This window comes from Lepidochelys olivacea (genome assembly GCF_965140295.1).
Source record: "Lepidochelys olivacea isolate rLepOli2 genome assembly, chromosome: 2".
Lineage (NCBI taxonomy): Eukaryota > Metazoa > Chordata > Testudines > Cheloniidae > Lepidochelys > Lepidochelys olivacea.
Window position 1 is genome coordinate 194,160,792 of NC_140412.1, and position 13,697 is coordinate 194,174,488.

General features: G+C 42.3%; 1 protein-coding gene across 3 annotated transcripts in view; it reads left to right on the forward strand.

Annotated features, from left to right (window-relative positions):
• Positions 1–740: 740 nt before the first annotated feature.
• SNRK (SNF related kinase) overlaps positions 741–13,697 on the forward strand; it is a 73,887-nt gene continuing 60,930 nt past the window's right edge. The window contains exons 1-4 of one of the 3 annotated variants that reach the window (XM_084620085.1): positions 741–1,013; positions 4,705–4,920; positions 5,553–5,695; positions 11,374–12,067. In XM_084620085.1, coding sequence (XP_084476211.1) covers positions 11,479–12,067 — 589 coding nt within the window. In that variant the 5' untranslated portion in view covers positions 741–1,013; positions 4,705–4,920; positions 5,553–5,695; positions 11,374–11,478. The remainder of the gene's footprint in view (positions 1,014–4,704; positions 4,921–5,552; positions 5,696–11,373; positions 12,068–13,697) is intronic. The other 2 variants (XM_084620086.1, XM_084620087.1) reach the window with 2 other exon arrangements.

Sequence of the window (13,697 nt, forward strand, 5' to 3'; positions counted from 1 at the left end):
CCCTCCCCCTCAACCCCACCCCACCTCCAAACCCTCCTCCTCCATCCCACCCCAATCCCTCCCCCTCAACCCCACCCCACCTCCAAACCCTCCTCCTCCATCCCACCCCAATCCCTCCCCCTCAACCCCACCCCTAAACCCTCCTCCTCCAACCCACCCCAATCCCTCCCCCTCAACCCCACCCCACCTCCAAACCCTCCTCCTCCAACCCACCCCAATCCCTCCCCCTCAACCCCACCCCACCCCACCCCACCCCCAAACCCTCCTCCTCCAACCCACCCCAATCCCTTCTCTTCATCCCCACCCCACCTCCAAACCCTCCTCCTCCAACCCACCCCAATCCCTCCCCCTCAACCCCACCCCACCTCCAAACCCTCCTCCTCCATCCCACCCCAATCCCTCCCCCTCAACCCCACCCCTAAACCCTCCTCCTCCAACCCACCCCAATCCCTCCCCCTCAACCCCACCCCACCTCCAAACCCTCCTCCTCCAACACTCCCCTGCCTTAAACCCAATCTCCAAATCCTCCCCCATCTTCAAACTCACCCCCCACGAGCCCTCCCCTCACCAATCCTTTCCCCCCTTCAATCTCCCCCCCCGCGTCCTGTCCCTCCCCAACCCGCTACGCTCCTTCAGCCGAGGCGTGACGGCAAGACTGTGGCACCTCCCTCCGGCGCATGCGCAGCGGCGACCCTTTCTCTGTGCCGGTTGCCCCTCCCTGGCCCCGCCCCCAGGTCTCGGGAGCCGCCGGCCGTTGTTGTCAGTGCGTCGCGCTCGGAGTCGCCGCAGCGGCAGGAGCCGGGGCCAGAGCTGGCGGCGGCGCTGGGCGCGGGACACGCAGAGCCGGACGCGGGCACAGGTCGAGCTGCTCCCCGCCGCTGTTTCGCTGTCCCGCCTGGGCCCCGCTTCTCCCGGGGGCGCCTCCAGCTCCCAGCGCGGGGAGCGGCCGGTGACAGGGGCCGGCGCCGCTGCCCATGTGGGGGGTGGCGTCCGGAGGAGCCGCTGCTGCGGGGGTACGTTACTGGCGCGGCGCGGGGGAGCGGTGTCCCGGGGCTCCCGGCCCGGCGGGGATGGCGGAAAAGTAAGGGACCGTTCCCCGGGTCCGGCCTGCCCGCCGGGGCCCTGGCTCCCTGCCGGCCGGGCAATGGCGGCCTCGCCCCGGGGAGGCGGCGGGGCCCGGCGGCGGGGCAGTTCCCTGCTCCTGAAGGTCGGGGCTGCCCGGGCTGGGGGAGCCACATCTTGTGTCTCCTCCTCCTCCCGGCTTAGGCCGGCCGGGTGAGGGTTGGTGCGGGGCTGGAAGCGCCTGGGCAGGCGGGAGTGTGACCCAACGACCCCGTCCCGTCCCGCCGCGCGCGCGCGCGCGTGTGTGTGTGACACGACGACCACCCCCACGCCCCCGGGCACGCGTGTGTGTGACATGATGACTCCCGTCCCGCCGTGCGTGTGTGTGTGTGTGACACGACGACCACCGCCCCCGCACGCGTGTGTGTGACATGACGACTCCCCCTTTCCCCCACGCGCGCGCGCGTGTGTGTGTGTGTGTGATTTGTGGTACTATCAAAATCCAAACACGGGCCAAGCAGGCTCTGAGGGAAGAAAGTGAGGTGGAGTTCACCCTCACCTCTCACACCCTGTGGAGGGCAGGGACACCTATGGTGCTTTGCCTGTTCTATGCTTTGTGTTAAAAGGGTGAAATCTTTCTAGCTAGAGAAATTCTTAAACCAGAATCCTATCCACATTTTGGGGGGGATGATACTATACTGCCTCTTACTCTTTCAGGCCAGAGGCATAGCCAACAGGTTTGTTCAGAGTGAGCTGACATTCTTTCTTTGCTTAGAGGGAGTACCTCTGACAGACAGACAGACAAACAAACTTTAGGTGTCTCTTTTCCTTTGGCAACAGTTGTATAATCATGCCATTAACACTATTTCGTTGAACTGCTGTTTCTAGGTTACTATCGAAATTAATTTGGCAAGTAGCCCTGTACTGGACAATGGCTTTTATGGACCTTAGTGGCTAGGTTCTGACACCCAGAAGCCACCCCACTAACTACATCCATGAAATGTATCTTTTAAAATCTGTTTTATTGTTTTTAGTTATTCATGAAGTCCTAGGGTAACTAAGGTAAAATCCATGCTATCTTGAATATTGTATGCAGTTCTGATTGCCCCATCTCAAAAAGATGTATTAGAATTGGAAAATGTTGCCCTTCTCTTGTACAAAAATTATTATGGGTATGGAACAGTTTCTGTATGAGGAGAGATTAAAGAAATGGACTGGTCATCTTAGAAAAGAGATGACTAAGGCCATGTCTGCAATTACAAGCACAGCTGTAAGATCACTCGTGCAGTTATGTTATGACGACAGGAGAGAGCTCTCCCGTCGACATAATAAAACTAGATCAACAAGCAGCTGTAGCTGTGTCCGCAGAAGAGTGTCTTCTGCTAACATAGCACTGTGCACATGAGCACTTACACCGGCAAAACTTACGTAGCTCAGGGGGCTGTTTTTTTCACACCACTGAGCGACAAAAGTTTTGCTGACATAAGTGCTAGTGTAGACATGGCCTAAGGGGGAGGGATATGATAGAGGTCTATAAAATCATGAATGGTGTGGAGAAGTGAATAGGGAAGTGTTGTTTATCCCTTCACATAAAGGGAAAAACTCTGTAGTGACCTGGGGGATGCTGGAGACAAACTTGACTTTTCTCCAACTGGATTTTTTTACTGGTACATATGATAACTAGAGCATCTGTGGAGGGGCGCTTTCTGCACACACAAAGATTACTGAAGGGAGAAAGGTTTAAATTGTGGTATAAAAATGTTTTCTCATTACGGGACAATTTTACATCTGTCCTCCTACTCTATGCATCCTGTTAGAACTCGGATTGCAAACAAGTGACTTCCTCAGTGGTACCAGAGCAGTTCTTGAAACAATAGAGGTGTGATCTAAGACTTATAGCCATCTACTGGTGTGGATAAATTGCATCCAAATGATGTGAGTTTATGCCTTCCCTCTCTGGTGTACATGCTACTTAGTTATTATGTAGGCTGCTACATTTTTGCTTTTGAGCATTTTTATGGGGAATGCTTTTAGACCTCCAAAGGCACTTTTTCCATGTGTAGGGGGAGGAAGAAAATAAGGATCTTAGTAAAGTGGAATTTAAAGATATGTTGAGACTGACTTATAGATTATAAAAGGGTTAAGCTCATCTTGCAAGAAATGTGCCACCAAGGAATTGATTAGTACTGAAATATTGTTGAAATCAGCTGAATTTTCGTTTTACGTAATGTGCTCCAATTGTCAACTACTGGGACTGAGGAGCCAATTGATTGTAGTGAGTAGCAATGACAGTTAGTTCTTGTAGGACTTGAAACAGATCAAGCATTAAAATACTATACAGGAACATGAGTTCATATGATTCCTCAGAGCTGCCAACAAAGCCAGATAAGACCAGATTTGACATTTCAAATGTATTTAAGGTAATAAAAAGCCGGAAATCTTAAAACAAACAAACACAACCCCCACACCCTTCCTGTATTCTTTATATAACATAAAGAAGAAGGGGGGGGGGGAGCACAGACCCAATTTATTCCCTTAGTATGGTGGATGACATAAATTACATTTCATTCTTAGTGATATTCCCTATATTTAAATCCTGTTAGAACTGAAGTAAACTTTTTAAGTGTGCCTAATATAAGTGACTTAATGCTTTCTTTCTTATCTGATTGTGCAGTATGTCAAAGAGTTTAAATTCTGGTAACTGAAGTGAATGCAATGTGAAGACATATTGGTACATCATTTTTAAACTGGATATGTGCATTTGTTATACTAAAACCTCTAATCCTCACCTTTCTCTCCTTCAGTCTATTCATAATGTTACAAAGAGAATCTTTCTCACACACTGCTCTGACCACCTCATCCTCTCTTCAAATCCCTCTTACTTCCTGCCTTCTGAATCAGGTTTAAACAGCTCTTCTCCAGTCTACATCTTCATTTGAATCTTGCTCCCTGTACTCTGCCAATACCTTGTGTCTGACCACTTCCTCTTTATCATTCTTGCTTTCTTGTCTCTCTTTCTATGCTGTCCCTTACGCCTAGTATATCCTTGCTGTCGTGGTGTGCAACAAGATTCCTCTCTTTCCTCTTTCATATACGTCCTCAAAACATACTTTCATGACACTTACCAGTCATACTCCCCAACTGTCCCCCACTCCAAGAAATCCCCTGAAGTACTATAATTAATTTAAAAACTTTTTTTGCTGCACTGCTGTGCATCCAATCATCAGGTGGTTTGTGTTATTTTAGAGGGTAAGTTCCTTGGAGCAGGGACTTGTCCTTCTGTATGTTCTATACAGAGCTGAACTTACTGTGTGCGGCAAATAAATAAATACTGTCAGGTAAGTTAACAACTTAAGAGGTAGTACAAATTACTTCTGAAATGTAATTGACATTGAAATTCAACCACATCTGTAGTATAAAATAGCTGCTGTTTTAAGAGCACATGACAATAGTACACAGCATTTCAAGGATGTGCAAATTTGTGCATACAGTTGAAATTTCAGAGAGAGTATAGCTAGTCAGTATGTAGACACCCACGCAGAAATCTGGCCAGGACAATGGGGTTAAGAACCCTGTTGCAAAAAGAAGGTGGTATGCAATCTTTACTAATCACTAATGGACAAGATCTCTCTTTCATCTTAGACTACATCTCTCAACTGCACAGTGAATGCTACTACCATGATGGGGCATTATATGAAGTTGTATGGAAGAGTTTCTATTCATTGATTCACCAACATGACTCCTGCATCATCCTGTTTTCTTCAGCAGGCTCACACCCCATTAGTGACCAGGCATAACCCAGCTTATCTTGAGATATAAGATCTCAGCTCAGGATTTCATGACTAAAGTTCATATATAGTAAGTAAGGAACGAAAAATTTCACTTTTTTGCCAATTCTTAAGTAACTTAAGATGTTATTAATGAAGGTGTAGTATAGAAGCTGAGTAACTGGGTGGGGAAAAACTATGTTATTGAACTTTAAGGAAAAGCAGTTTGTGGCTACAGATCTCAGTGGGAAGGTTCCAGTATTATAAAGGCATATGTGTCCAGGCTAAGTTGGTATTCTGAACATTTATGGTATCCGACATTTATTAAACCAGTAATGCTCTAGGATTTAGTTCACAAGCATACTGTGGAAATCTTACTTTAGAGGGTGAGAGTGTGGCTTACAATAGGTTTTATATGTACTTGTCTCAGTATTCAGACATGGGACAGCATTTGACACTTCTAGCTCAGTCCACATGGATTAAAAAAAATCTTGATTTGTGCTTGTTTATTGATGTTACCTTTTGTCTGAGTATGCTTACAATAATGGATTAATCTCATTTGTTTTTTTTTTAAATGTGTCCCCATTGAAGAATCAGCTGAACATCTGTTGAAATGTTTTGAAGTCCAAGTATTCGTGTCTCTTATCTTTGTATATTCTACAAATATTTACTAGCCTTCCAGTGGAGGGAAATAATTTTTTTTTTAACTCTCTGCTTACCTAGGAGCGAGGGAAAGAAGAATGCAAAACTGGCATCAGTACTTGATATGGAAACATCATTAGACATTTGGAAAGGATGAAGAAAGTCTGAGACTTCATGAACAAAGAACAAACCCAAATGATATCTCTGAAAGGGGCACTGTCAAGGTTGGTGGAACCCAAATTTGATCAGCCTTTTCCTTCTTTTACAAAATGTTTGCAATTAACTTTCTCAAAATAAATGTGTTTTCCCCATTTAAAAAATAACCAGCGCTGCTATTCACGATCAGACCTACAATAATAAAGTATATGCATGTTGTAGAAGGGTAGACTTTCATCAGAGTAATACATCATTTCAAGCTTCCAAACAGTTGTTCTAAAATGATGGGTCGGGAGGATGAAGAGGGAAGATGTTGAGGGATTTATAATTCTGAAGTTTAGGGAAAAATACTTGGTTAATGCCAATTAATCTTCAAAACAAATCTTGGCCTGAGAAGATTATATGGTTTTATTTCTAGATTCAGGAAAGACTGACCAAAATGCTTGGTTTCTGGGCTGCTTCTTAGATTTGCTTTTTCTTTGTGGATGAATTGTAGTCAATTAATTGTTGGTTGGATTATGGGTAGCTGAGGTCTACGGTGGGTTGTTTGTGCTAGGGGAGAAGCTGTTTGCTGCTCTAGTGAATATTATGGTATGCTGCAAAAAAAATGTTTGGGTATGTGAACTGTCAAAATGGATTTATTTCAGTATTATGAAGATTTGGTATAACTGAAGAAATTTTATAGCTAAGAATTTCTATGTCTGGCTGTTCACAAAATAATGGACCTTTATAATTATATCATCCTGGCTACCATCTTGCTTTCTCCCCTGCTCTGTTACTTTTGCAATTACTATCTTAAGAGGTAGTATTAGATGTTAGCAGTTTACACCATTAATGCTTTATTTTTTTGAAAGCTTTCCAGCCTTTCACTATAAAAGTCTGATAAATCTGTCAAAATTGAAGTGAGGTTGGAGAACAAATTATGATCAGAATTGTGGGTATTTTCTGGTTAACTTTCTTACCACACACAAGGGCTATAAGTGAAGGATGTAAACTGCTGGAAGTTGAGATTCCCAGCTTTCCAGTGGTGGTATGACATTTCTTTCTAGCTGTGATGGTTCATAAGATATCAAACCTTTAATATTTTCTAGATTGAGGGACCAGTGAAATACAGTGGTGGTGCTTGTCTAGGAAAGACCATAACAAGTCTGAGACTTGCAAAATTTTCATTCTTTGCTGTTTAAATATAAGACTACAGCACTTCACGTGCCTAGCTTTGGTACTTGGAATTCTCTTCCCAAACCCTTTGTATAAAGAGGGCTGGGTAGGAATGATATTAACTGATGTGCCCCTCCCTCTGTTGATTCTATGTGCTATTCAAAATATATTGGTGATCAGTGAGATCATGAAGAGTTGGACACTTCCCTTGTTACATCTAATCTGATTTAGTTCCCTATGGTTGACTTTTGAATCAAATTTCACCTCTTACTTCCCTCAGGTGTAAGAAATCACTTTTGGGATGGAGTGGGCCATTTCAATGGCCAAAGGTGAAAGTGTGTTTCAATCAATTGGTTACAAATCTCTGTTTAATCTTCCATCTTTGTGCCCTGTTGATATATGTTGGGCTACACGTAGTGGTCTTCCTGAGCCTGCTATACCAGAGATACCTTTATATGCATCCCTTTTACCCCTGAAAAATACCTTCTAATGCTGTTATTTTTAGATTGAAATAAAAACTAAATACATAACAGGACTCAACAGTGTTCATCCTGCAGGATGGTTCTCCAGTTTTTCAAACAGACTTGCGATCAGGAACGTCTATTGGATGATATGTTTGACAGTCCTCTCTATTTCCAGTCAAAACTGGGTTTTGTTCAGCCAAAAATCCCTCATAATAAAACATTAGCTTTGCTTTTATACCACTTTAACCAAATACACATGAGTAATATTTTCTCTTGAGCTATCTTGAAAGCCATGTTTTGACCAAGTATATTTTTTTGTGTCCCAGTTAAGTACAGAAAATAAGACTTAATGGAAATGGATAATGCTTTCCATTAGCAGGTATCAAAGCACTTTACAAAGGAGTTAAGTCTCATTATCCCCATTTTACAGATGGGGGAAACTGAGGCATACAGTGGTGAAGTGACTTGGCCAAGGGTCATCTAGTAGGCAAGTGGTAGAGCTGAGAATTAGAACAGAGATCTCCTGAGTCCCATTCCAGTGCCCTTGAAAGCATTAATGAAAGAATAGTAGTTGAATTTTTCAAGCTTAGAATATTTGAAATTTTGGTAGTGCACGCATATGATGAAATTTGTGTATTATTATAAATAATTATGTGCCTGTTGGCTACTAATGAATACTTTACTTTTCCTCTCAAACCTTGTTAAGTTTACAGTTGATGTCCTGTGTTTCAATTTTCTAAGACTTAACCTTTTTAAACTGCCATCAATTATGAACCCATGACTTTAGATTAAGTTCACAATTTTGGGGAACTCTATTGCTGGATTTGCAACTCATTCTAGCTCACCTGTTGTGTAAAAATGGGAAACAAAAATGCAGCATTAATATGGAAAGTCTTCGTTATCTTCCCCTTGCTCTGACCCTATTTTTTCCTTCCCTTTTTGTGAATATTTGTCCCATTGAAGGTGCTGTCGTTTGAAAATTTCTCAATAGCTAATGCATAGCTGACTTTTGATCAAAAGCTTTTTGTGACAGGTTGAAGTTTAAAGACAAACTGTCACCTTTTAATCAGATTTTACATAAGTGCATAGTTGCAGGTACTACGCTTGGTCTTGAGCCCTCCTGCCAACATTTTAGTGGTATTGGAAATCGTTCTCTTTTCTTTCTCTGTTGCTGTTAGTGAGATGCACAGAGAATAGGGGAAAATCTCTCTTCCTATTTGTTCGCTTTGTACATTTTCAGAACCTTGGCATATGATCAGTTTCCCTATTTTCTCCCAGTCTTTTAGTTATAGTAATCTTAAATGCAGCAGTAATAGTTGATTTAAATCTCACTTTTGTCTCATCTCACCGTCTGTCTAGGTTTTTTACAGTGCCCCATCATTGTGGTCTGAGCAGTTCACACAATTAAAGTTTGTGTGTGTTTAATGTGTGTATATATAAGCTTCTCTTTTTCCTCCAGTGTGCAGAGAATGGACTATTTTGGGTTTTTCTTGTTGATGTTAGAGGAAAGTTAGGTCAAAATGGATTTTGTATTTTTGACCTCAAGGTTAGCTTTACCTCATGCAGTACCAAGATCTAGTTTTATGGGTCAATCACTAAGAAAGGTATTTCCCATGCACATAAATCACATTCCAGAATTTGACATTACTAGTGGAATGTAGCTTGAGGTGGTGATCACTGAGTGAGGTGGTCAGATGATTTGAGCCAGTTGCATGGAGGCTTTGGGGGAGGATGACTAAAACCTTGGGTCTTTTGCTATTTCATAGGAAGCCAGCAAAAAGAGTGGAGCACTGGGATAATATGCTTTGGCAGGCTGTGTTGCTGAGCAGTTGGGCTACTATGTTCTGAACCAGTTTTAGCTTTTAATTTAAGATCATCAGTTTCAGTCCTACACATGAAGGAATAAAATAACTGAGCAGGGAGTTTGAGTATAAATTTCACTGTGGGTAAGTTCAAATTAGGTAGAAGGCACACAGTTCTTGTCAACTGTATTTAGAAATGACTTTTTTATGGCTGTAGGCTATTTGCGTACAGAGAAGCAGTGGTTGTGAGTTCTTTAACATGCTTCATTCTTCTTGTAAGCATAGCTTTAGTCTTTCTAGGATTTATCTTCCAATAGCTGCTCTAACACAAGAAGTAGGGGCCACCAAATGAAATTAATAGGTAGCAGGTTTAAAACAAACAAAAGGAAGTATTTCTTCACACAGTGCACAGTCAACCTGTGGAAGTCTTTGCCAGAGGATGCTGTGAAGGCCAAGACTATAGTAGGGTTCAAAAAAGAACTAGATAAAATCATGGAGGATAGGTCCATCAGTGGCTATTAGCCAGGATGGGCAGAGATGGTGTCCTTAGCCTCTGTTTGCCAGAAGCTGGGGATGGGCGACAGGGGATGGATCACTTGATGGTTACCTGTTTTGTTCATTCCCTCTGGAGCACCTGGCATTGTCCACTGTCAGAAGACAGGATGCTGGGCTAGGTGGACCTTTGGTCTGATCCAGTATGGCCATTCTTATGTTCTTCATCCAGTTGCTGGTTGTGCTGTTTAGTGTCTTCATATAGATGTTGAACAGGTTAAGTGAGAGGATAAATTGTTGTGGGAATCCACATCTGAAGGCTATTGAGGTGAAGGAGCATGTGCCCATCACAACTTAGTTTGATGTGAGATGACCAGTTGAAACCATCTCCGATCCAGTGCTGCTAACCATGCCTGCATATGAAATGGGGAGTAGGATTTTTGATAGGAGTACAAATGTTTCTTTTTACTGGTCAAGAAGAGCACATTCATCAGTGCCATCATATCTCTGTTCCATGTCCAGCCCTGAAGCTTAATTGGATGGGGCCCAGAATATTGGCAGAATCTAGGTGGAGTTGGAGGTGACCTTGCTCAAGAATAGAAGGCTAGATACTAGATAGTAATTTCTTAACTAATGGTCAGATTGTGATGTGATTCATGGAGACTGTTAGGTCTCTTTTTAGAGGAGGTATTAATGAGCTCAGTTAGGGGGCAAAGACTTTCTCAATACTTCCACTAGCTGACAAGAGCATGGATTAGGGTTGCAGCCTCCCTCATGGCTTCGTTTTCTTGCAGTGCTTCCTGTTTGTCTGTGAGCATAGACTGAATTTGGATATAGAGTGTTTCTTGTGCTTGATTCCTGTTGTTGTGAATGAATGACCTTCTCTGAGAAGTAGGCTAATTGTTCTTTGAAGTGGGAGGTATTGGGGTCTGGAATTGAGTGGAAACTTTCTGGGTTAGAAGACTCCTTGTCCCCTTTTAAGACTTGTTCTGTTTCTTTTACAGTTCCATGGTTATGTTTTTGTAGTGCTTTTTTAAATTGCCAAATACACTTGTTGAAATTTTAAGTAACTTTTTAAATACAAAAGGGACTTTCATGCATTGATAAACGATCACTAAATTTGAGTTAGAAAGTGAAATCTAGTACCTCATTCTGAGCCGTGGTAAATGGGAAATTGTTACCCAACATATTTTAACGTCACTGCAGTAGAACATTGATCCAAGAAATGAGGATGTTTCACCTCATTTTTTGGCATATTTTAACACTTACGTTGCAGCACATAACAGTTATTCTGTGATTCAAAGTTCTATTGGCATTACTTTGAATTCTGATGATTAGCTCCCCTGTTTTAACAAGAACATGTAGACTTCAGCTTTTAAGGGCTTCTATAATTGACCATTTTTATACTGTAGTCATGTGGAAGAACTAATTTATCCAAACTACAGCTTCCTTGAAGTGTTAATCACACATTGTATTTTCCAAATCCAAGGCACATCAAGGGTATCCAGTTTTTGAGAGAAGTTTTTGGGTATCATGAGATTCCTCTAATGCCCTTTGAGTAAATTTCTCTTGAAATTCCATTACTCTTCATCCCATTGTGCCTTTGAAACTCACTTTCATCAAACACATGGACAACATGGTTTTCTGACCGGTGCTGGTCAGCAGTACATTGCTTTAGTTAGGGTGTTGGCAAAATATTCTTTTTGAAGAACTCATCTGCTGAATAACTTCAGAAGTATTCTATAACGCCCACATTGTAATTATTTTTGAATGGCTTACACTAAGGACGAAGTGAATATATGTAATCATGTCTCTCTTTCTATGTTTTAGATATGTTTGGCAGTGAAAATGGATTACTTATTTGGAAAAAATATCCTTGTATGAGAAGATCCCCATTCCAAACAGTTTAAACATTATTCCTTCTTCAGGAACAGTATGGCAGGCTTCAAACGAGGGTATGATGGAAAAATTGCTGGACTGTATGATTTGGATAAAACCTTGGGCAGAGGCCACTTTGCTGTGGTCAAACTTGCCCGGCATGTCTTTACAGGTGAAAAAGTAGCAGTGAAAGTAATTGACAAGACCAAACTGGACACTCTAGCCACTGGGCATCTTTTCCAAGAAGTTAGATGCATGAAACTAGTGCAGCATCCTAATATTGTTCGACTGTATGAAGTGATTGACACCCAGACCAAACTTTACCTTATCTTGGAGCTTGGTGATGGAGGAGATATGTTTGATTACATCATGAAACATGAAGAGGGACTTAATGAGGACCTGGCTAAGAAATACTTTGCTCAGATAGTTCATGCTATATCTTATTGCCATAAACTACATGTAGTTCACAGAGACTTAAAACCAGAAAATGTTGTCTTCTTTGAAAAACAAGGACTTGTGAAATTGACTGACTTTGGCTTCAGCAACAAATTTCAGCCTGGAAAGAAGCTTACTACCAGTTGCGGATCTCTAGCATATTCTGCTCCTGAAATTCTACTTGGGGATGAGTATGATGCACCAGCAGTGGGTAAGTCACTCTTCTTAAATTTGACCAGTAATGTTAACTTATATACCTCAGCATTTTACCAGTTAGACTTCTTCCCTTCCAAAATAATGCCATCCTTAGAAAAGAAGTCTTATAGTAAAGATTGGATCACTGAGTCAAGGTTACAGTAGCTTTATTTGAAGGAGACACTATTTAGTCTATTTAAGAAGAACTTTCAAACTGCTTGTTAAATCTTTTATTTTTATCTTAAACCTCATAAAAATGGAAACCCATGCAATATATGGACTGGATTAAAATAAACTATCAATAGTATGGTGTATGCAGTATGCCTTCTGGTATATAGTGATTCAAACAAAATCCAGCTCCTTTCATAGGGAACAGAAAGGTAAAATTTAAAAACAAAACAAAACTCCCCAAATCTAAACACACAAGAATCACTTACCTCACAAACAGAAGTAAACTTTGAAAATGAGCAATTCTTCTTTTGAGTGCTTTTCCGTGTGTATTCCATTCTTCGTGAGCATTTGCTTGAAATCAGAGTCTTTTGGCCAGCAGTGTCTGTTGAGTCCTCCCATGCACCCTGAAGGCCCTTGTGCTCCCATACCAAGAGCATAAAGGGCAGCATGGGACCCTACTGCCACTCAGTTCCTTCTTACCTCCTGTGGCTTTGAGACGGTGCACCCAGAGTCCACGATCACTTTCTCTCTTAATAAGGAAAATTTGGATTTAGTGTATATATTAGTACAGTAAATTTGGTTTGGTTTAGTTGCCTGTTGGCATCACCTCTTTGATAGGTTTTGCTTAGTTCTGAGAAGTCTTTAATATTTGTACATATTCCCAGCTGGGATCTTTCAGTACTAGTGCTTAAAGATGTTGCAGGCAAAGTCTTCTGGATTAAATTTTGGCCCCCTTGTGAAGCAGCCGTTTCCATTAATGATGGGCATACAAGATCTCATTGTTTTGAGGGGGTCACATTTCCCCTTAAATGCACCATGTGCAAGTCCTTTTCGAGAGGGCTTTGAAGTTTGAGAAACGAAGCTTAAAATGTTCCACTTAACCACTCCGTGCAGCCTGCCTCAGATCCAGGTCTGTCTGACCCATTCCTGGTCATCAGTCTGTTGTGTCCAAAAGTGCCCGTGTCAGCTTGGCTTCAGTTAGCTGCAGGGCTCCAGTAAGCAAGCTGCAATTTCAGAGATTTCGGTAGGACTGTCCCTGTTAATGTTCCTGAGGGTAAGGAGCATTGCTCCGCATCTAAAATTAGTCAGTTCTCATATCTCTAGTGTAAAGAAGAGGTCAAAACAGCCTCTTGACTCCCAATCTAAGGAGTCTCCACAGCTTGAACTGAATACTGGAGGAGATTCAAGGGAACATGGTACTGGCTAACTGATACTGCACACTGCAGGATACAGTGTTCTTGAGTAGTACCAAGACAATGGTTATTTACGTTATTTCGGCACTGTGTGTGTCTTTATTGGTTGCTACCTCTTCAGCACTGATGAAAATATCAGTACCAAGTGAATTGACTGTGGCTACCCTTATGGGCTGCACATTAGATTTGAGATTTGCAGCACCATATTTCCTGGTACTGATGAGGTACACATTACTGAAGAAGCTCTACGTTATGGAGGAACCTAAGTCTCTCTTATTGTCT